Below are 24,299 nucleotides of genomic sequence, written 5' to 3' on the forward strand. Positions count from 1 at the left end.
GATTAAATTATTCAGCTCCAAGATACTGTGTATGTACAAATATCAAAATTCCCTCTTGAGTATACATTTTATCACGCTGATAACTTAACAGGTTCTAACAGGTTTCTCCCTGATTCTGGAAGAACCAACAATGTATCACTGTACTTACAGGAGGTCCTGTGGGTGGGGGAGAGGGGAAAAAAGGGGTAAAAAAAAGAGAAAAAAGAACACGTAAGCTTATGAAGTTACTGAAGAAAGACACACACAGTCAAGCACAAGGCCTTGGGATTGTCAGGGAGCAGGACTGGTAATACAGGGCACACATATTCCCACTTAAGTGATCTTGGGCTTTGGTAGTGCTCTGAAACTTGTAAATATGACTACTGCCTAAAAGCATGCACTTACCTCAACAAATCTTCAATTACAGTCATGCAATCCTATGAAAATTGCTTCTCCATTCATTCCCATGCAATTTCATGTCAGTCCAAAAAATACCAGCCATGGACTACAATTCACTTTGTCAGGCTCCACATGAAGCATATGCAGCCACATCACCAGTTTCAGTTAGCCACACAGCGAGCATTTGATCAGAGCTTGGCCACAGAATCGCACAAAGTACCCTTGGCATTTCACCTGGGCATCTAGTCAAGAATACGTGTACCAGCATCTTCCAGACTCCCAGCTTTGCCTGTGAGGGGAGGTTTCAGCGGCCACCTGACAGTGCTGAACTTTATTTTCATCGCCTTCCTCTCTCAAGGCACACATATAAAATGCTCCCCATTAAAATGTCACACTTCGTGAAGTGATATTTGCACATTTTTTCAATTATTCAGACCTCAAAGACTTTTGTGTAGCAGTCCTTGGAAACATTATCAAAGGGCCACAAATCAAATCTACCATTTCAGTCTTATTAAGTTAAGCAGCTGCAGCTCCCAAATCAATGGCATTTCATTAAGCTTTTATGCTTCTCTCTAATTTCTGAATAAAGGGAAGTGCAAAAAGAGTATAAAACAGCAGCAGCTGTACTTTGAGATTACTTTTAATATTGACAGCCTTTTCATTTTAACAATGCAACTTTTATTGTCCAGCAACTAAGGTAATTTCTTTATTCTGGCAAACATTCTTAAACAGCATTTTAAGGTGCAGGTCTGTTTTAAAATGAGAGCTCCATTTCCTTTATTAATAGTTTACCATGTGTTTATTTGAGATGTAAAATGAATCAATGAGCATCCCACAAAGTAATTTCCAGGATCATTTGTAACTCAATCTTCAACCACAGAATTTCCCTATGTATCATAGCCTCTTTCCCTGAAGTAAATACCAAGACAATACTGAAAGGAAACACAAAGGTCATCTGTATCAATTTTTGGCAGGGCTTGGTTTTAATTTTGTGATTCAGGAAGATACGGAAGTAGATAAATTATCATTTACATAGATAAGAAAGGCTACAGAAGATTTACAGAGATCAAGTAGACTGGAAGACTTTCCTAGCTGGCAGATTGGACAAGACAGCCAAGGAGAATAGAAATGCTCATTTTCTACTGCACTGACTCCAGAAAGTTCACCTTGATGAAAAACTTAATCCTGCAAGGCAATTGATTCAGTTCCTGTGAATGTCAACAGCAAGAGGTGCTCAGCATCTCACAACTTAGCCTGAAATGAAATTTCAAGCTACACACCACCAGCAGGTTTCTATCAACAGCAACCTCCCTGGTACAGGGTAACAAACCAACAACTGCTTTTCCTATTTCTGTTAGAAGTTAACTGCTCATTTTTATAAAACAACTTCTCTCATACAGGGTAGTCTACTTATCACATTATGTCCCTGATTATCAACATTCTTGACATAAGGAATTTTATTTCCTTCTTTATTTCCTTACAAAATTGTTCTCCTCAAACCAAAGGAGCCTGATTTAACACTGACAGTATTCCAACCATTGACTTAAATGTAGTTGCTCTAACTTGTGCACATGTGAGAACAACCCCTAAAGGGTCTGACAGTTACAGATGCGTTACCAAAGGCAGAGCATTGAGCATTACGAAGTGTGCCTACGAATTAGGGATGCCCAAGACTAGAGAAATAAGTGGAAGGCCACCAGATACATGCCAAGGGTCACAACACTTTACCTGAGAAGTTTCAGATCTCTTTTTCAGAGCACACATGCAATTCAACTAAAAATCAAGGCATGCTGGGTATGCATATACAAAACCAGACACCAAATAACAACAGATTGTATGAAATTGAAAACTTACCAGTCTCTCCTCTTCTTCCCCGCTTACCTCTTTTACCGGGAGGACCTAAAAAGAAAACGGTGGATTGTAACTTTTCCCCTTGAAATTACTCTTAGAGTATCATTTGTCGGGATGTAAGGGCATTAGACTGATGTACTACACGAGGTTCAGAGACTTTGGCTGGGCAGGGGTAAAAGACAACCGGAATAAGATTTAGGAAGCTTGTTGTACATTTCACAGCTATGGTACCAACTATAGTCTCCCTGAAAAAAGGCTGGGAGAAACTTAAAGGTCTTCCAGTTCATCCCTCTTTTTCAAGGAAAAAGTTAATCACACCTAAATTTTTATTGCAACTGCTACAGGCCTTTTTTCCCCCCCCCAATATTTCACTGTTCTGACAAGTGGAACATTCTTCTTTATGTCCAACTTGCTGCACTGAAGCCCATCAATTCTCATGTTTTCCACCATGAGCCCCATAGAAGAAATTGTTCCTTTTCTCAAAAACATCTTTGCATTCTTCAGAACTGCTGCACTAGTCCTTTAATTATTCTAAACCAAATATATTGTGGGACATTAAGTTTTATTCGATTATTTTATTCCTGTATCAAGCCAAAAGATTAGTATTTATTTGTAAGAATAAAACCTCTGGAATTCACTTTCAGCCTCTATCTGAAAACATCCAAGAGATGAGGAAATCATCAACTGGCTTGCCATCCCCCAAACATTTAACAACAATGTACAAGTTGCCAGAGCCAGTGTACAGTGCTTTGCCTCCAGTTTATATTTGTTTGTCAGCCAACACAATGGCTTAGTCACTGGATGCTTTTTGCATCCAGAAATCTTCTGAAGAATTAAGAAATCTTCTCATTGCCCTTTCTCCTCAAACATTTACATAATACAACCAGCATCTGCTGTCACCTCTGGGGGGAAAAAAAAAGAAAAAGGCAAAATCCTTTTTGCCCCTCATTCCTGCCTTCAATATCCTTGTCCAAAAACTGCAGATCTCAGATGTCAGACTGCAGACACTTTCCCCTCTCTTCTTGGTGACCTTGACATACTGTTCCTGAAAATGCCAGGAAAGCACACTTGCACTTCTCCATGTACAGCTTGGAGAAGAAGCAGCAGCTGTGGGGGTGACACAAGTCCTGAAACTTGGCTGCTCTGAAAAGAGAACCACAGGTGGGACTCTCAAAGCTGCTGAAGAGAGCCGAGCGCACGGGTGGAATTTCTAGAAGCAGTGACGCGTGCAGGAGCACAAGTACCTCTGCTGTGGCTGTATCTCACCGTTTGTAATAGATACGAGATGCACAGGTGGTTTCTGTGCAAATGGCCTGCTACTTTAAACTTCACAAATCATCCGAAGCATCATGCCATAGCTTTTAAATAACTTTGCATTATGTATTTGCTGCAATCTGGCTTAAAAGACTAAGATGCTGAAAAGCAGCATTAGTGAAACAATTTCAAGATACATTTGAAACATCATTAGCTCTCCAGGTGAATAAAATACTAGTGATTTAAAGAAAAAAGGAGAAAGAAAAAGGGGAAAGGAACAAGGGAGAAGACAAAGGAGAAGGGGATGAGAAAAGGGAGGAGAAACGAGGAGAAAGAAAAGAGAAAAGCAGCTCTTTTCTTGAATGTCGAGAGGTTTACTCCTATCAGAGCATTATAAATTTGAATAAAATCCTTCTTGCCTGTTCATTACAATAGTGGCACGATGACAATATTATACAAAGCAAGAATGGCATGAGATACCCAGAATCAATAGCACAAACACTATCATGAGAAACAGCAAAAGTGTCATTTAAGTATGGGAGAATCTTGCAATTTCCTTCTGCAAGGGGTAATCTATAGAAACTTCTTACACAGGAAACAGCATGTTACGGACAGTAAGTTTCTATATGCACCTCCTTTTTTCTCCCTCCACAACTAACACTGAAACTTCTTAGAGTTCCCCTGCATGCACACAGCCCTGCAGAGGCCCTCTGTGGAGATTTCCTGAGCTGTAACCAAGCTCACAACAAAGACGGAGAGCAATTTGGGCTCAACATGAACACGAGTGTGCAGGAGAAACTTAAAATGTTCTTCTCCAGGTAATGATGTCATTGTGCACACAGCAGTAATATTCTCCAAACAGCGTGGTGATATTTCTTTTTATTAAACTTTAACTGTGCTGTAGGTGTGCACACAAACAAGCCTACGACCAGGTTTGCTTTTGAGAAAGGAAGAGCACTTTGAAACTAAAAATTTTGGCTATACATCAGCAAAATCCTGAAGGTCACTTCAAGCTATGAATTTTAGGAAGGAAAGAAATCTGTCCAGAAAATCAAACTTCCATAGAGCACTGTGTTGCTAGTTTAGCTGTATACAGGGACAGCAAAACACAGGCCCCAGTTCAACCCTCTCCTTTGACATCAAATGCTGATCACTTCTAAGACGTTATGCTAAGATTATTAGATTTAAGTATGTGAGTTGTCAGAAAAATTACTGTTATTATTATGTTTCCAAAGTAACCACACCACTGAGGTTAGGAAAATTACTCCGGACTAAGACCAATATTAATGAAACTATACCACTGCCCCTGACTGTCACACCAGCAGTATTTAAGGACCACTGAGTGACATGTATCTCTCCTCTCTCTCGTTAAACCTTTTTCGATTTGTGCACTACCCAAGTCTGTCAAGGTGGTGGCATTTGCAAAACTCTAACTGTGAGACGAGAAATTGATCTTGCAAACTTCAACTAGATTTGGTTCTACTAGACCATTTGAGGAAATAATTTCTGTATACGTATCTATTTACTTACTTTTTACCAACACAAACTAACTATTTTAAAACAGTTTACCACAGATGGTTTCAATTCACAGAAAACTAACACTGAAATTTACGGTCATCGCTAGATGACCTACTGCTTCAGCAAGTACACAAGCTTTCATGTTTTCTTGAACAGACTGCTTTCTCTAAATCTCAACTGCTAACATATCATCTGTAGCTGCAGGAGTTTCAAGCTATCAAAACCTAGGTCATTTTTCTATAAATATTAATTTTCCATCTGTCTCTAATTTTATAACTTTGCACTAATTGGAGGATTTGGTGGAGACTCATCACAGCAGAAGGAGAAGTGAATAAAGCTGTACTACAGACAATGTCAGCTTACATCAAGTCCACAGACTTATACAGCTTGCATAAAACACTCAACATGACACAACTACTCTGAACTCTCCTGCCTGGGGTAAAAAAAAAAAAAAGTCTCTTTAAAAGTATCAGAAATGTCTATGCTGAACTGAATTTATTCCATAGTATTTTATGGGTATTTTGTTTTAAAGTGTATTTTCATATTAAAAATATAGTATTAGGAAGTATTAGGAAGAAAAATAGGAGTTTGAATCTCAGTGGAGTGAGCTGGGTTAATAAACACTAATGATATGGAGCAATAAGCAAAAGCTTGTTTATAGTAGCCAACTCTGGCAAAACATTGTTTTTCCAGGATCACTACATTTATCTACCTATATGGAGTAAGAGTATAATGCCAGATCACCTGGTTTTCATTTTTAACTTAATTTAGTTTTAAAATATTTGAAATTATTTTATTCTTCCAAACCCATTTATGAATCCAATTCTTAACAACAGAAAATTAGAAAGAATTTTCTTCCATTCAATTAAAAAAAAACCAAAACAAAAACACTCCTATTCCACATTTATGGAAAGAATTTTGGAACTGAAAGGATCTAAAAGCCAACTGAAACTAAAAGTCAGTTATTTATCTAAATTTATCTTCCCAAGCACAAAATGTCAGCCACTCAAAAAATAGCTCTTTCCCACCATAAGAGTCTGTCAAACAAACAAAAAACCACCACAAATAAAAAAAACCCTCCCACCCTGCACAAAATTAACAAAACTACCCGTAGTCTTTACATTTATTGATATTTTTACAGCAAACAAATTCTATATTTCAGAAATAGCAGATTAAAAAAAAAAAAGCAAAAACCCCACCACATTTGGCGGGTGACGCACACAGTTCCTCTATCAGCACCTGCCGAGAACATCAAATTCTTGGCCATTTGGTCACCAGCTGATGTAGAAAGTCAAGTTTGTCCTAATTTTGGAAAGAATTACAGCAGTATTATCAAATAAAAAGAAACATCTTTGGGTATAACAAACTCCAAAAGCTTTTGTTCAATTGTCCCTTCAAGTAAGAGTTACACCAAACCACGCACTAACCTAAGAATAACACCAGAGTTCAGAATCCTGGTCCCTCTTCTACTAATGCCCAGCACATCACTCATTATGTTGTGTCACACATAGACTCATTAAAGGTAACGAGTACTCCAAGTGCACACGAGAAGAAAAATATTTTCCTGGCTATTTCAAAGGACATCCCATTTCACATGAAGTTCACAGAAACACAGGACTTTTGCCGGCCAAGTCAGAGAAACTAATTAACACAGCTACATTCTCAGAATAAATCCTGAACAACTTTGCTGAAGGTAGCAGAATTGCTTCAGTATCATCAGGCATAAAACTGTCAGCCTTGCCAAAGTCATCTGGATTAAAATATCCAGAAATCAGCTGAACTACACCAACCAAACCATCCTTTCTGATTCAACTCTGACACTGGTAAAATAACTGCTATTGGTTGTATTTCAAGCTCCATCACTCCAAGCTGTAAATAGATCCAACTCTTCCATTTCATCTTCCGAAGTACAGCCCAGCTGTCATCATTTTATCCCACTTTGCATTTCTCCCCGTCAAACTGACTCCGGAAGGAGTAGGGCACTGAGGAGAGCCGACCCCTCACTGCTCACAGGGAGAGGAGAGCCTCCCCAGCAAACTGGCACCTCTGCCTCAGAGCCGTGGGAGCGCCAGCTGACAACGCAGGCCAGCACTGCAGGTAGGGAGCGGAGCAGAGCAGCCGTCACTGAGCCTGACACCTCCTCCTGTGAAATATGCACACCATGAGCAGCGTGGTGACTCCAGGTAATGCCAAGCGCCCCATCCTGCCAGCCTCCACCTGCCGGGATGGCCACCACCTCCAGCAAACAGCACTGAAACATCCCGGTGGGCTGAGCACACACCCCACGGATGTCTGTCTGGGCAACACGAGATTCAACAGACACGTTCGTGGTCCCTTCTCACAGCACTGCCATCAATGGGAAGATTTCTATCTCCAAAGCTGAACATGTTCATACAAAGTCTGCATGGATCTATTGCAGGCTACCTCATCAAAGTTTTCTGCTCTCCCCTTTTCTCAGCTTGTTTAACTCATGTTAAAACTTGGATTCTTCTTTCCTCACACTCTGCATAACCACTCCACCTGATGTGCCAGCCTTCTTTGTACATCATTCTCTTGAGACAACCTGCCTGAACTTCCTCCCTCATAAAATTATCTACCTCATTTCAAGTCTTGGCTGGATAAATAACATGCATTGTTTCACACACAGTAGATCATCTATTTGGCTCACCATAAAGTATCATTGCATTGCACCATAAAGTATCTGCATACATGTCAGAAACTATTACGCAACTTGGCTGAGGAAATGTCAAAAATGAGTCTGTCTGATCCCCACAGCAAAAGCAACCTAAGTCAGATTTGTACCATTTCTGTACATGCTAAATACTACCTGCCTAGAGACATCCAGCATAATCCAATTTCACTAATACCAGACACTCCTGAGGAAGAATCCCACTATTGGCACCTGAAAAATAGCCAGACCTGCCCCCGCCTCAAAAAAAAACAAAAAAAAAAAAAAATATATATATATATATCTATATATACACACACACACACACACACATATATATAAATTCACAGAATCATAGAAAGGTTGGGCTTGACAAGAACCTTAAAGATCATCTGCCTCTAACCCCCTGCCATGGGCAGGAATGTCACCCACTAATCAGGTGATCAGGACCCCATCCAACCTGGCCTTGAACAGTTTAAGAGAAGCAGCATCTGCAGCTTCTCTGGGTAATCTGTTCCACTACCCTCACAGTAAAGAATTTTTTCTTAACATCTAATCTAAATCTCTAGTCTTTTTCTTTAAAACTGTTGCCCTTTGTCCTACCATTATCTGCTTGCATAAAAAGTTGTTCTTCCTCTATTTTTAAGCCCCCTTTAGGTATTGAAAGGGGGCTCCAGCGTCTTCTCCAGGCTGGGCAATCCCAATTTTCTCAGTCTGTCCTCTCAGGAGACGGTTCCCAGCCCTCTGTCCATCTTGGTGGCCTCTTCTGGACTCACCCCAAGAGATCCATATCCTTATGCTGGGCATCTCAGAGCTGGACTCCAGGCACCTCACTCTGATGGCCACGCTTCTTGTCACGCAGCCCAGGATGCAGGTGGCTTTCTGGACTGTGAGTGCACACGGCTAGTTCATGTCCAGCTTGTCATCCACCAGAATCCCCCAGTCCTTCACCACAGGGCTGCTCTCACTGAGCTCTTCCCCCAGTCTCGATTCACGTCTGGGATTGCCCTGACCCAGCTACAGCATTCTGCCCTTGGACTTGCTGAACCTCACGTGGTTCTCGTGGGCCCAATTCTACAGCTTGTCCATGTCCCCCTGGATGGCATCCTGTCCTTCTGTTGTGTCAGCTGCACTGCTCAGTTCCTGTCATCTACAGACTTGCTGAGGGTGCTCTCAGTCTTGCAGTCTATGCTATTGACAGATATTAAAGAGCACCAGTTCCAAGACAGAGCTGTGAGGGACACCACTCATCACCAGCTGTTTTCCATCTCACCTGTAAATCCAAAGATGCTTTCCTTCTGTAACAGTTAGAGTCAAGGGCTCACAGTAATCCTGGGCTTTGAGTATTCCCTAAACACCACACAACTTTCACTTCTCTCTCTCTCTCCAGCTGCACTGCTCACAGATACAGTATTCTGGCATGAACGTATTACACCTGTTTGGTTCTATTCAGATCCAGGCTCTGGCATGTCTGGAGTCACAATTTCCCTGACAACTCCTCAGATAATTCTTTGGGTTGAAGCTGCCAGAAAACTTTTTGAATGCTTCTGGTGCCGCTCCTTGAGGCTAGATGCTTGAGTTCTTATTTAATATTCCCCTTTAGTTGCTCTGCTGGCTACCAGTTCCAATCCCAACCCGAAGCCTGAGTTCATTAAACACTACATAAAATATCAGGTGCATGCATCTTGTCTCAAAGCCACAGTATAAGGTGGATTATCTGCTTTCTACAGATACCACACGTGACCTTCTTAACACAGGTAAGAGAGCAAGTTGTTCTGTGTATAAATCCTCCCACCACCTTTTTTTCTCTGTATTTTTATGTTATTGTCATTTTCATGTTCTGTAGGAACAGCAAAAGTGGAACCAGTGGTTTACCTAAAAGAGCTATGGCATATTTTGCATTATACTTTATCCCTACGTATGCCAGCACTTGCCAAGTCCTTGGCCACAGCTATAGTTTTTTAGGAGTGTCTTCACTGACCTAATCATACATACATCAAAACTTTGCTGAATCACAGAAGTCTCACAGTAAGTTATAGTCCTAAAATTCAATTATAATGACATTTTCTCTCTCTCTCTCTTTTTTTAATAGCAGAAGGACTGTGGTAGGAAACACTGCTTACACAAGCTCATTTTAGGAAGACTTAACAATGCAGAAAGAATACATTCTTGAACTTTGCTTTTTTTACAGGTTTTACAGCATCACCACACAGGTGTGGCAGAATACGTAACTGATGATAATTAAAATGCTGTCAGAGGTGAAGATTCACATTTATAAGGTAACCAACAAAATGACGCACATCAGACCCCAGCATTTGTATCCAGATATAATTATTATCTTTTTTGCCTAAGTAGTCTGAAATAGATCCCAGTAGCCTGAGCTGAAACAGCGTGAAGTTTCTTACAGACTAAATTTTATTGGTAAGGCTGTTAAACTATTTTAATGAACATATAACACTCCAAGCACACATGGTCATCTCGCAAACACAGAAATAGCTGCTATCACCTGGCTGACAAATATTGCTGAGGGACAGCTGAAGCATGTAGGGATAGCTATTCTATACTAGCAAGGCATGAAAGTATTATCATTTCAACTGGCCATTCCATTGTATTATTATCACGCCATATCAATAGTTGCCCCTATGATGCAAAAAGCATATGTCATATTGACAAAAACTATTTAAGCTTCATTTGACTTTTTCAGACAATAACGTGGATGAAATAAGAAATAAGGTATCAGAATTAAATTATTCTTCAGCCTCAACAGAAATTAAATTAACTTTAGAAAGAAATTTAAACATTTTTTGAGGACACACAGCCAGGCAGATGGTAAAGGAACTACATGGTACAACTGTAGTCAAATAAAAGCAAAATCCTCAGAATCAGAAGTCCTTAAAAGCTAATCCTCCATCCACCTTTAGGGAGCCATATCTCAAAGTTCTGGCATCAGGAAAATGACAAATAATTAGAACAAAACAATGACGCAAAGCAGATTATATCCTTCTCAAACACAGTGCTTTGGATGCAATAGGTCTCAAGAAGAAAGTCAAATTATAATCTCCAAGAATGAGTCATTCCCGCTCTATTATTTACAGAGTAGCACCAGCTACAGGTGAGGACAGAGAAGGACTGCAGCATTCCAGGTCATGTAGTTGTGAAATGGGGACTTCGCCTTGGCAGTCAGTACCTTCCTGAACCCCAGTGAATGGCAGGTACCCTTCCACGCAGGAGCAGCCATCCATCCTGGCTGTGGCTTCAATGCTCCTTGTGTGTCTGAGTGATTTTTCATCTAAGCCTTTCATGGCCTTGCACGTGCATGAGAGACTTTGGTCATTCCTTTCTCTGAAGGCTCTCTCTAACCTGAGGAAATCCATGGCCTCAAAGCTTCTTCAACCAATTAAATGAGTACATCTCTCCTCTAGACGAAAGGACACCTCTCCATTGTCACAGCAGTAAGATCATAGGCTTAGATGTGCAGGCCACACAAGGACTGAAATCCCCACACCATGGTAGGCTTAAAAAAGCTTCTTCTATTTCCTCACAAGTCCTATATAAATTTATTCCTTTTGCTGTAACTTCCCACCACATTCCTCATGCCCTTTTCCCTTCACATTTCATCAGTCTGATTCTGTTTGCTTGTTTTGCTTTTTTTTTTCCTTTTTTTTTCTTGCTGGCCATATGGCTCTCAGCTGCCACTCCCATTACAGCAGCAAGCTAGGTGCAACAGCTGGAAAAAAGTCCTGCTCAAGCACCCACACCAGGATTAGACACACTCTTGATAGATGAAACACAGGCTGCTAGTTTGGAACCGCTTTGGAACAGTTGGGATAGCTCACCTCAATGCAAACATGGGGTATGTTTAGCATATGAAAGGAATCATTTTTCCAAGGCTTCTAACTTTGTGAAAGTTGGGTTATCATCTTTTAATCACACATGACAATAGCAGAAGGTCACACGGACCTCGTAGCAGCCAAGGGTAAACCTCAGTCTTTCACTCCAAATTACAGCTATGTGAGACTTAATTCACAAAGAAGAGGCGAAGCCAGAATATGTCTCCTTTAGCTTTCATTCTTAAACATCTGGTCCTGCTTGCAAAGAAATAACAACAGCCTGCAGGTGTTTTTTGGCAAAAAGGTAAGCCACTGAAAACCCAGTCTCACAATGACAGGGAAGAGGCAATGCTAAAAGCAGTATGTCAGGTCCTCACAACCATGATCACAATTGATGATGTTATTTTCACTGGTAGTAATGAAAATAAAATTACCTAAGGATCATAATTCAGATTACTCTCAATGCTCACCATAAAATGGGAGTTTTGCTACAATTTTCAACAAGTATATATTTTAATTAATAAAAGTGCTTTTAAGTAACTATAATGTCTTCCAGTTTTAGTGCATTTGTAAAACTTGGGCTATTTTTATAAGGTATTCAACTTTTCCATGTATTCTGATTTTTCTTCTCAGCTCAAGAGCTAACCTCGGCAATCCAAAGTATTGCCAAGAACAAGTACAATTCCCATCACATAATTTGTCATATCAGTTTAATTTTATTCTAAAAATTTTCTCCTGAAAAGTCCCTGAGCAATCCTTCCAGGTTTTTAAAGATGAAGAACAACAGTATCAACACCATATTCAGTTAAAACAAATTTTTAGCATCCTAGACTATCTCCACTTACAATGTGGAGTCCAGGTGTCTCCTCTTACTGCAGATTTGATCTGCATGCTTAACTTTTAAGCCATGATTGACAAGAGTTCGTGATTATGATGACAGATTAAAGTGTTCATTGAATTCAGAGGGGTTTTATTTCAGTTGTGACAGTAGTGTACTGGGAGACAATGAAACACAATATCACAGGATTAAAGGCAGCACATAACTAGTCAGGCATTGGTACTGCAATCATCTTGGTCTCACACACATGCTGATCACCCATTTAAACATAAAACCCTACCCTGAGCAGTTCATATTCCTTTCAAAGTCTTACTCACGTGCCTCCTCTCATTTCTAACATAATAAATATATCATCTGACGAGGAGCTTAGTGACAGCTGCACAAGTTAGTTCTAATTACAAAAAATAATAAGTGCTTTTAAGAGGTTCAATAAGTCTCTATTGCATAACAGCAGTGAAGCAACACAATTCTTGCTTACAAGCAAAAATAAATACATAAATCAAAATTGTGCTAGCATTGCCTTACTCCTAAACTATAAACATCAGTTTCTCCTACATAATCTAAAAAAAAAAAAAAAAAAACAACAAAAACACCTTTCTGGATGCACTATTCACCTATAGAAGAGGAAAACAACAAACTGCAGACAAATGCTTCCAAATGTTTTGCCTGAATTAACACAGGAGGTTCACAATTGAAAAAGACCAAAAATTATAAAGAGGAAGCAATATATTCACTTCAGCCTTCACCTTACAGCTGCCTGTGAACTTTAGCAGAGACACAGGCTTTGTTTCCCAAGGAGATGAATATTCAACCTGACAGACATCAGTAAAATATTTTTATTATCTTGGGCTACATCCTGCTCCTTAGTCTCGATTATTTCCAATAGCAACTTTCCCCCACCAAGAAAAACCTTTCAAAGAAAGGGCAATCTCCCATGCTTTAAACACTCTCATGAGACTACACTCATGAAATATAGCAGCTTGTCTTTCATCCACTGGACGTTACTTCAGGTTGAGATGAGACTGCAGTGCATAATGACAATAAAAGAAGACTCTGCGCATGCCAAAACAACCAGAACTTGGATTACTCTTGCTGTGCAGGTCTCTCTCATAATTCAAGAGATAACCAAAGGAACTTCTACTATGTCAGGCTCAGACTAAGATTAAACACTTAATGCAGAAAAAAGGATTTTATACCACTGTAGTGACTCATTTAATTATATTTTTTCAACTGTTTTTAAGTTTCCAATTTTTTCTGATATAAATGTAAATCTCAGTACGCATCCCACACATGTAGAACTTGTAGAAAGGAGCACAAGAGAATGGATGCTCTCAGCTGCTTGTCTGCGACCAGCTGTATCTACGGTAGCTTGGAAACCATCCAATGCTGTAACTTTGTCAGCCAACTGTAACCCCATGTTGAACTTAAAGAACTTAATCCACTCTATTATTGCCTTTTCACAGGTGGAACCTGTGCCCTTTTCTTTTATCAAGATCCTTCTCATGACATAATGAGGGACTCCAAAAATCTAGTGACTGTTCCTATTAATTTATATAGCTCATCATCTACCCGTACAAAGAAAATGAACTAGTGGCATAAATAAGTAAAAAAAGTCCCTCTGAAGCAAAGCACACAGAGTTGAGCTATCATTTTAGACTGCCAGACACACAAATATACACTCAAGAGTCAAGTACACACACAGAAGAGCTTTCTACTTTATAGGCAGTTCTGGAGGGCCTTATCAGCTTTGACTGAGGCAAATCTTCCCCTGAACCTGTGGGGCTTTTACTTGGACAAGTGCTGAATTTAAAAGAAGCATCTTGAGATTTGGCAGTGTTTCAAAGAAAAAGTATGTCATGGACATTCTTCATAATATATTGCAAAACTAATGTCCTCTAACATCTAATAGTCTACATATGCTGCTCTGCAAATAAGATAATAAGTAACACACAAGTTACACATACTATTTGTGCAAAATTTATTCACAGTATTTTCACAAAGTAAAATAAAGACATTAAGAGAATTTTTTACACACCTACTACTAGCTTTTACTAGAGTAAAAGCTGGGACTGAAGTCAATCAAGTTAATAAAATTACAGATAGCAGCATACTTTTCTAAATTGCATCTATGCATGAGTGGGGATGAGTGCAAGTTGCAAAGGAAACACCTCTCACTGCAAACAGGGTAATCTGCTCTTGGTCTTCAAAGTGCAACTGCAGCTTTCCACCACTAGCTAGTTGCAATAACATTTGGAGTGAAATGACAATGCATAACAAGTTTGGAAACAATGAGATCATGGCTTTTTACCTACAAGTCCAGCTGCAACAAGTCTATGTGCAAAACTATTGAAAATCTGGCTCTCAGCATCACAACTGAACCTTCAGGGAGCTGACTATAATGGAAGGCTGTTCCTTGTACAGATGTCTAAGCAAGAGTTACTGTCTTAACCTGCCCAGATGTGACATGTGCAATGTGTCACAAAAGGAATAAACCACTTTCTACAAACATCTTTCTTAGTGAAACTGGACAGCATGACTTAACACAGCCTTAAAAGAAGGGGATGTTGAAAAGCACTATGCTCTGCATTACATCTAAAATGCTGTCCAGAGCTAATAAATTTATATGGTGTTATACCTAAATGTCCTGAGAGTAGAACTAACAAGAAGTTAAACATTAGCGCTTTGCTATGACTAAGTGTTGCATTTTACTAGAGGCAGGGAAATGCTATATTCATCATATAATGGGAAGTTATATTTGTAACCCCTGTTAAGGTTAAGCAGTAATCAAATAATCTTCTTTTAAACTTTAGGACTGAGTCGGGAAGTGAGTCATCCTCATCCCCCCCTTACAGCCACAGCCATGTCCTAGCAAGGGCCACAGACCTGCTAAAAGTGTCCAGTCCTCTTCTTGGGAAAACATCTGCACAGAGCTCTCAGGCAGAAGAAAAAATAAAAGGCTACAGCTTTACTTAGATCCCAAAATCAGTGACATGAACTCATATGTTCCTGAACAAAACACTAACTTGGCAATGATGTTTGGAACGTGTTACAGTTTGCATATAAACCTACTTGGCAAGCCAGAGAGCAATTGGAATAATTTCTCTTGGATAAAGAGACAGATTAACTCCTCGATGCCACTCACGAGCAAGCCTGCTGGGGGTCTGGCAATGTTTCTCAGATATTGCTACAAGGTCATGACCATCTGCTGAATACCAAAGCCCCAAACATCAGTGCTGAATTAAGACTACGATATCTACCTAGTTAAAGTGATAGTGAATGCAATCAGCAAAAGCCTACCCATCTGAAAAGACTCCGGAAAGCCACTTGTTTGCTGTGGCCTTTCAAATAGAGTCACAAAGGAGACAGTGCTAGGGGGCACAAACACACACTGTGAAGAAAGCAAGGCTTGGCAGACGCAGGGGAGGCAGCCCCTTCCTGGGGTCCACACAATAAAAAACCCCAACAAATTTCATGATTAGTGAATATTAGTCTCTAATTCAAACAAGCTTAATTGAATTAGATGACACACAGATTCAGAAACTGTAATGAGAAATCTTAAAGGCAACAAATGTATGAACAATTTAAAATTAGGGTAACATTCACTTATTAGATAAAGGCAGACCTTTAACTATCTTTTTGAAAGATTCTATTACTTGTATTCATTCCTGTGGAAAAGAACACCCACTCAGCTACTGGTGTGATGTCAGACATGTACCATTAAAGTTGTTTTTGGGTGATGAGAGATAAGAAGACAGAAATCTGTAACAGGGTCACTTAGAAGCTCAGTAAGAGCTCAGTAGGGGTAGCCTTATTTATTCTTATGCTCTTGAAACTCTTGCTGAATTCACCATGAAGTGTATTTTGACATCCAGGTACTGAGTCATGTGGCTGTTACCTATTAAAATCAAACATTTGGTGGGGAAAGGGAGGAGGGAGAGAAGCTTTATGCCTTTTGGGATCTCATTATCACAACAGCCAACAAAACAGATAGTTTCTTCACTTACGGAACAATCAGTAAATGCAACTAGCACCCTATGATCAAACCCCAATTCTGATTATTCAGGCTTTCAATAAGATGCTATAATTCTTCTAAGGTATAATAAGATGTAAGCAAACTTTCTGCTAAAAATAAAACCCAATAAAACCAATAAACAAACATGTGTTTAGTGTACACACTATTAAAATTTCCTCTGTAAAGCACTTGAGATCTAGAAAACAAAATGCTTAAGTAAAACCCAGTTGGTGCTGGCACCATTACCAGCAGTGCCACTGGTACACCGTCCATCTTAAACAAGACTGAGTTCAGGTTCTGAAACACAGTAATGTAACTTTCCCCATTATATAAATGAGGGAAAAAAAAAAAAAAAAAAGGTAAAAATAGGTACCTATGATCTAAAAAAACCCACCACAGACAACAAATTCGTAAGTAGCTGCCTTATTTATCAGACTGCCATGTAGAGTGAAAACTTATTTCCTCTGACGTGCTTTGCTATAGATGTTAAGGCTATTAAGTCATTAGTTCTTCTTCATAATCAGGAAGTGAGCATCCCAAATTTTTTATGTTAAAGTATGCAAGTGTATGCAATCTATGTAAACACTTGAGGAAAAACAAGGCTATTAATTCTGCTTGAAGAAACAGATTGAATATGGAAAACAGTGTCCTAGTACTAGTAAAATTGCAGGTACATGGAGATTTTAGAAATATTCATCTATTTATATTCTCTGGCTAATAGAGATTTTTCAGAGCAGGATCAGCAGGGGATTAATGAAATTACCTTCCAAAGTCTCCTAAACCGCATAAACAACTCCAAGAGTTTGTTCAATGCTGTTGTGCAGTTCTCCCACACAGTGAATCTATCATACAGAAAATCAAGATGCACTGAATTAGCACTGGTACCCAAGTAATTTGCTCAGCATGCAATGTAAAATCTTGATCAGTACGTTTTTCTGACATCACAGAGAGCTAAAAACTTCAGTCATGACTACAAAAGTATCATTCCTCCACTAAGGAGTTTTGCACCCTATAGACAAAACGGGGTAGAAAGTAGTATACAGGAGGACAAAGTGCTCTTTCATTACAGTAACAGTGCAAGTATTTTTCTGTTCCTCCATCTTCCTGAAATCCAAACAGCTGTCACAGCCTCCTGCAGCCAGCAGATATTCATATTAAGGATCATTCTCATTTTTCAATACTACCTCATTTTTGCTTGCTACTCAGCGTAGAACCACTTTCCATACACTTCTTCGCTTTCCATGAGACCTAGGGGCATCTGGACAGTCTTCACAGCACATCTGCACAATGAAAACACTGGCCAGTTGACCAAAGTTATCTCAATACTTCTTCCTTGCACATGATTGTATTTGTTCCCATAGCAGTAAAGTGCATAGGCATCAAGCCTTAATTATATCATTAATTTTTCAAACCCAAGATGCTGAAGATGTGAAATATTACCAAAATTGCCAAAAAAGTCAGATTGAGAGTTGGAATCTTCTTAAACCGTAACTCACATTTTGTAGAACATCACAACCGTCAATTTGCCTTCTCAACTGCCAAACCTATGTTAAAAACTTCCTTCAGTTAATACACACTTTTTATTAAAGTAATGAAAATCTGACAAACACACAACTTTTACTTTATCGTCACATCGACACAGCAACAAAGCATTCTGAGGACCATAAAAATTCTTAGAAGAGTTCAAACTATTTTCTCAGTCAACACAAAAACTCAGTTTCAAAGCCTAAAGAAATTGAAATTGAGACTGAAAATGGCATTTACTTTAGAATCTGGCTGCATTTGTGAATATTCTGAAATTTTTCAGTACCACTAACATCTTTGCAGTAATTTATTATTTTCCTTCTATCAGGAGTCGTGCTCTCAGGATCATGTCATCAACAAATCAGTTGGAAAAACATAGAAGCTAAAAGCTCAAATTAGAACTTGCATCACTCGATATTCATAATTTCTATATTTTGCACACGGAAACAGGAGATTTACTATCAGTTCTTAGATCAGCCACCTACTGCAAAATCTTAGTCAAGAACATTAAAAGCATCTAACCTACCTTGTTTTCCAATGTGGATTGTCTCTATTTCCCCTAATATCCAAACCATTACACTAGGAAAGAGATTAAGTGGTTTGTATTCACAAATCATAATGAGCTGAATCTGGAAAGTTTAATAGGATTATCATGTATGTGAATAATATTACGTTACTACATTTATTACTGTTTTTGTCAGTGCAAGGTCAACATACTTACCTAGAATGTTCATACTACTAATACACTATTCCACATTTAAAGTCTGGAAATACCTATCTCCTCACAGAATTGTGGGTACTTCTGAAATTAAAATGTACAGTTTCTATCCTATCACAGCAGCCTCTAGGATGTGTTTCAAGTCTAATCTTACAACAACAGGATTAAGAAATATATACTGTTATTTAATGAATCGAAACAAAACCCTCAAAGTTAGTAAAAACTAGCCAATCAAGCAAACAAAAAAACCAAGTACATGCAGGTTTTCTTTTTTCAACATTAAAATCTTTGAAAAGACATTTTGCAGATATTTCAATGTCAAGATCTACTTCTCAAAATTCACTAGTGCTTTTAAGGGGGGGTCATTTACCAAGCAGTGCAAGAATTTTAAAAGGCCAAATCTAAACATCACCTGCTCCAGAGCAATAGTTTGTAGCAGCCCAGATAGCTGTGCATGTTTTCACATCAGTGACTTAACATTATCACTACAGGAGGCATAACTATTTTCTTATTAGCCAGCTCTCTTCTTCAGGAGCTCATGCCAACTCCACAACAGCCACGTGCAAACGTGCAGACTGCGATTTTATTCCTGTCTAAAGCAATGAACTCTGAAGACATCTGCAGCTGGGCACAATGCCCACACTGGTACAATTACAATGCTATGTCAGCTTCTCATTGTTTAAGGTGATGGATTTCATATCTGAGCACATTATCTTGCCAGAGTCAATGGTATTTTTTTCTTGGAAGCAAGCTGGAATGGCACAGGACTGTGCCAATTTCAAAGCACTGTAATGTGTTTCTACAGCCTTTTTCATAGGTCACATTATAAAGCAATTTCTACTGTGCACCCTGCCAGCACTTTATCCTGAACAGGTGCTAAACAAACTTACAGACTATTACAGTGCAATATATTTGAGAAAATCAAGATATGAACAGCCAACCCTCTTAACAAAACAGCAATAGGAGCATGCAAGTAGAATAGCACATTAAGTTTAACAGGCCCCTCAATAGGATCCCACTTCATTTATTAGATCAAAGATCACATATTACATAGACTAGGGCAAAAGACCTTCAAAATTTGAAACAGTAGATGAAAAGCATTCACAGCAATAGCTCCCAGTTGTATTCACAACTAGAAGGAAGTATTTTGGCTTCCAAATATCTTTTTGTTACTCGGCTACCACAGAATGTAGTGTGGTCCAAGATGTTTTCCCAAGGCTTCCTCTTATTAATGCAACACTAATAAAATACAGCACCTGTGGTACCACAAATAAAATACAATTGCCAATTTACATATTTGAACCTATGGTCAATAAATAAGGTTTGTAACACTCTGTACAACAGAAAAAGGACTGTGAACATTTAAGTAGCTGGTTGCAGTGTCTTCATCAGTAACACAGACAGTTGAACTGAGATGCCTGAGGGACTGGATGCCATTCAGGGAGACCTGGAACACCTCGTGAAGAGGGTCCTTGGGAACCTCATGAGGTTCACAAGGGCCAAAGTGCAAGGGCTCTTGCTCTTGCAAGGTATCCCTGCACAAGGAAGGGGTGTTCAACCAGACGACTTTTAAAGTTGCCTTTCAACCTATTTCAACCAATACGATTCTGTGAAAGACACAGCATCTTCATACAGCATCATCTGTTTCACAAAATGGGGAAAATAACTAATATGTAGTAGTCTAGAAAACAATCCTGAATAAAAAACAAGAAAGAATTCACTTTGTGCCTTCCACCCCAACAAAAAAAATCACTGTTTAAACATGATTCACTACAGAAAAGCTTATAAATATTGAGACCATACCATACCATTTTATAAGAAAAAGATAATACATGCAGCCATAAAAAAACCCCCACAAAATTACTTTACATTAATATCTTTTTAGAAATAATATGTTTCTACAAATATAACTAACTAAGAACAGATATCCCAAAGGTAAGCACATACATAAGCTGCAAATATTTTAAGTACTGTACAGGGATAACTTTCCACTACATATGCTGCTCAGAGGGGTCACACTATCAGGCATTAAAATCACCTAAGAGAGGTTCACAATGAGACAAGAAGCTCCTCCTCTGTCTTTGCAAAGGTCTGCAGAGTGCAGCACCAACAAGCCCTAAAAAAATTCTAAGTGGGCTACCTTTATGAAATCTTCATTGCAGACCATCCACGTATTGTGCTGTTAGTGAACACTGAGGCCAGAACACCATGGAAGGAGACAATTCCAGATTCTTAATTGATTTTTCCTTTGTGATTCTAGGCTGCTTGTAAAACCTCTCCAGGCCCCAGGCACAACCATCACAGACTCTGGAAGATGCTGGTAAATGTGATGTGGGGAAAGCAGCTTGAGATATTTGATCAAAATATTGCAAAAGAGAAAACTAGGACTAGTTCATCTCCAGCTGCTACTCCGTGCTCAGGAATCCAGTTTTAGTAAAACAGAAAATCACAATACCTTCACGGATCTTTCAAGAAGTCAGTAAAAAACCCCACCAGCATTTTACAAGCACCTAGAGAGCATTATCTGAGCGCTACAAACAGATTCAATCAGAGGTCCAGTGGAATGGTATGTTGCATTGTGTTGGTCAGCAGGGGTTGAGGCAAGAAAAGGGTTATCAGACAGTGAGTAATGGAACACCTGCTGTCACCTATAGTCAGCTCTGAGTCCATGCTATACAGTTTCATCACTGACAGCACCAGAGTGTAAGTAATGCTGCAGGCCAAACATGGACCTGCCAACCTCACAGTATTAGGACAAAATGTCCTGAGAAGCCGATGTAGTGGCGATAGTCAAGAAATGCAGGAATCATGGCTGGATCCCAGCAACACAGCAATGGCATTAGTGAATCATGCTGTGGGTATTATTCCTGAATTCTGTGAAACCTTTCAGTGTGTAAGTCCCATACATGGAGTCAACATGGTCCCTCAGGACTACTCAAAACTTTCGTCACTTTTAAAGCTTCTCAGTGCTGAAAAGAATTTGAACTGATATCTCTAAATGGAACCATCGGCGCAGACAAAAGTGTTGCAAAACATCCAGACATGGTGCCTCAGTAATGCCAGCCTGATCCACTGCCACATGCTGACCCAGTGCATTACTCCAGATCCACCTCCCAAGCCATCATTTGCACAGGTGCAGGACAGACCTCCAGATAAAATGGAAATAACCTAAATGCTATTTTGTCATGTACAGCATATGTGGTTAAGACCTAGAGGCCCTCTTTTGTACTTTGCTTCCTCAGCATCTCAAAGGAAGCCAAGGAAAACATTTATACAGGACTACAGACAAGAGCTGGATACAGAGCCCCACTAAAATCAAAAGTCTGATTTTTCTCTCTTCCTTTAAGATATTGCTGTACAGGAGGAAAAAAAAAAATTCTAATCATGATTTTGAGAGTTCCCCTCTGAATCTGAATCAGCACTTCTGTCTCTAAAAAAAGTCAGCTCTATTCTAGGAAGTTTTCCACCAATTTTAAAGATATATTTCCTTGAATAGTATCTGCAAGATTTCTGATACCACTGCATTGGTACATTTTGCAAAAAAAGGTCAAACAACTCTACACCTCTTTCCTAAATCATCTTAAATCTCAAAAACCTGAGAATTAGTAGAAATCTATCCAAAGGATTCTTTACCATAGAATCATACAGTTCAATATTTATTTGGGAACTGTATATGATACGCTTATATTGGGTTAGGAAAAAGATAGGCATACTGTGGTGTTCAGAACATTACTACACACTTAGAACGAACTAAGTATCAGCCTACAGGGAAGAAGGCCCCTGAGAAAGTGACTTTATAAGCTCGAAGAACAGACATAGTCAGCACTGAAAGATACTGTCTTGCTTTCTAGAAAAGGATTTCAGCCAAGTGCAACTGAATTAGTAGCTACTTCTCTGATGTTGGCAGGTTCTTCAGCCAATTTACAGTTGCTGCCTACCTAAAAAGAATAAACTTAAAATCTCTAAAAAAATTATCCAAGTCAATGAAAAACACAAAACCACCTTTCAGTGTCAGTCTTAAAATAAAAGAATATTGGTTTAGGCACCCTTCCATCTTGCCAAAACTCAGTTACTGGGGAAGTACTGTTATTTCAGGCAAAGGCATTTGAGAAGAAAAAAACTTCTACAAAATACCTTTGAAAATCCAATTTTTAACCACTCAACTACTTGAGCTCTGTAGCTCCTTTCCACATGAGGATACTGAGGTTGGCATGGATGGGATGGGGAGAGCAGAACCACAGGTGGGTAGTGCAGAATACTCCCTTTATTACAGTATTCATAACTAGCAGGCACCTGTACCACATTACTGTGGCACTGCATTAGCCTCTCTAGTTAGTATTCTGCCCAGAATTCTGATTTACACAATACATGACCGGTGTTAACACACCCAAGGCACCACCTTAATAAACGAGACTTAACCAAACCTGTCCAGCTCAAACTAACTAGATGAATCCACAGAATGTGCTGGATAACAAAGGCAACATTCCATATATCACGTATAGACAGGTGGCCAGAGGGTGATAAAAAATAAAAACAGCAGCAACCACTAATTCGCCTCAAGGAAGGAGGAAGTCAGAGAGATTGGCCTGGGGCTACGTGACTGCACCAATGATCTAATGTAGAGAGCAATAAAAAATTAAGACAATAGTCCCAGGGCCCGCAGAGTGGTCAGAGGGGAGAAATGCAATGCCTGGAATTCAGATACCCTGTAGGATCTGCAGTCTGAGGAGATGTGTGTAGTACTGAGCTGTGATCCATACACTGAGCACGTCACCTGACTGAGTATCCCGTTCCCCTGCCACAGGACACGTCTGAAGTGGAGGACTGAAGCTCTAATTTGTGATACATGCCTTTTTGAAGAATAGGAACCGCAGTACCTACTGTACCTATTCTGCCAAATAAGTATATCGATTATATGTCAACATGGGGTGTGATTCTCTCCCAGTGGCCACCTCACTGATCTCCAATGACTACTTCAGTGTCTAGCAACTCAGTAGACTACATATAATAATGTAAAGACTAAGAATCCCTTCATAAATGTTCTTAGAAGAATTAAGAAACCAAGAGGAAAAAAAAAAAAAAAAAGTATTTCAATTACTTCATAAAAACTGAAGCAGATGAAGCCTAAAATGTAAAACACAAACATCACGTTCTCTTTTGGAAAGTCTAACAACAAAAAAATCTTAAAAGAAAATGCAGAGCCCTGTGCCTCACATCTGAAAACTTGCTAGGTGTATGCTTTTACAAACAAAAATTTCCTTTAAATGACAGAAATCTCTTGTGGAGGAAGTCAGAATGTTTTTAAACTAAATGATTTCTCTTGAACAAGGAAGTCTTTCAGAAGTTATATAAAGTAAGCATTTTAGACAAACAAGAAAAACAGACCTAAGAGTGTTGTCAAACTTTTTCCAAGGTTTAGTCATTAGATAAAGCCTTTGATAATTTATTCATGAATGTTTAATCTGCAGCTTTAATCTTCAGCTTCCTAACTTTTTTACTACTTTATTTCCCTTTCATACCCTACTCCACAAAATTACTTTTTAGTTTTGGAAATGATTTAATGCACTGATTAGCCCAACAAGTAACAAGTCCATCATTCAAACTTAACCATGTTCATCACAAATTTGTGAAAACTAGTGGTGAAAAAAAAATCCTACTCATCTGTGTTTACTTAAGAGTAAATTAAAAGGCACATTTCTGGCATATGA

At 39.1% G+C, this 24,299-nt stretch overlaps 1 protein-coding gene across 1 annotated transcript in view; it reads right to left on the bottom strand.

Moving 5' to 3' along the window:
- The window catches only part of COL25A1 (collagen type XXV alpha 1 chain), a 299,790-nt gene that overhangs the window by 146,968 nt on the left and 128,523 nt on the right, over window positions 1–24,299 (bottom strand). Inside the window, exons 3-4 of the mRNA XM_058420779.1 lie at window positions 2,233–2,277; window positions 149–156 (exon numbers count right to left, since the gene is read on the bottom strand). Of these exons, the coding sequence (XP_058276762.1) occupies window positions 149–156; window positions 2,233–2,277 (53 nt within the window). The remainder of the gene's footprint in view (window positions 1–148; window positions 157–2,232; window positions 2,278–24,299) is intronic.

Source organism: Hirundo rustica, chromosome 5 (assembly GCF_015227805.2).
Source record: "Hirundo rustica isolate bHirRus1 chromosome 5, bHirRus1.pri.v3, whole genome shotgun sequence".
NCBI lineage: Eukaryota > Metazoa > Chordata > Aves > Passeriformes > Hirundinidae > Hirundo > Hirundo rustica.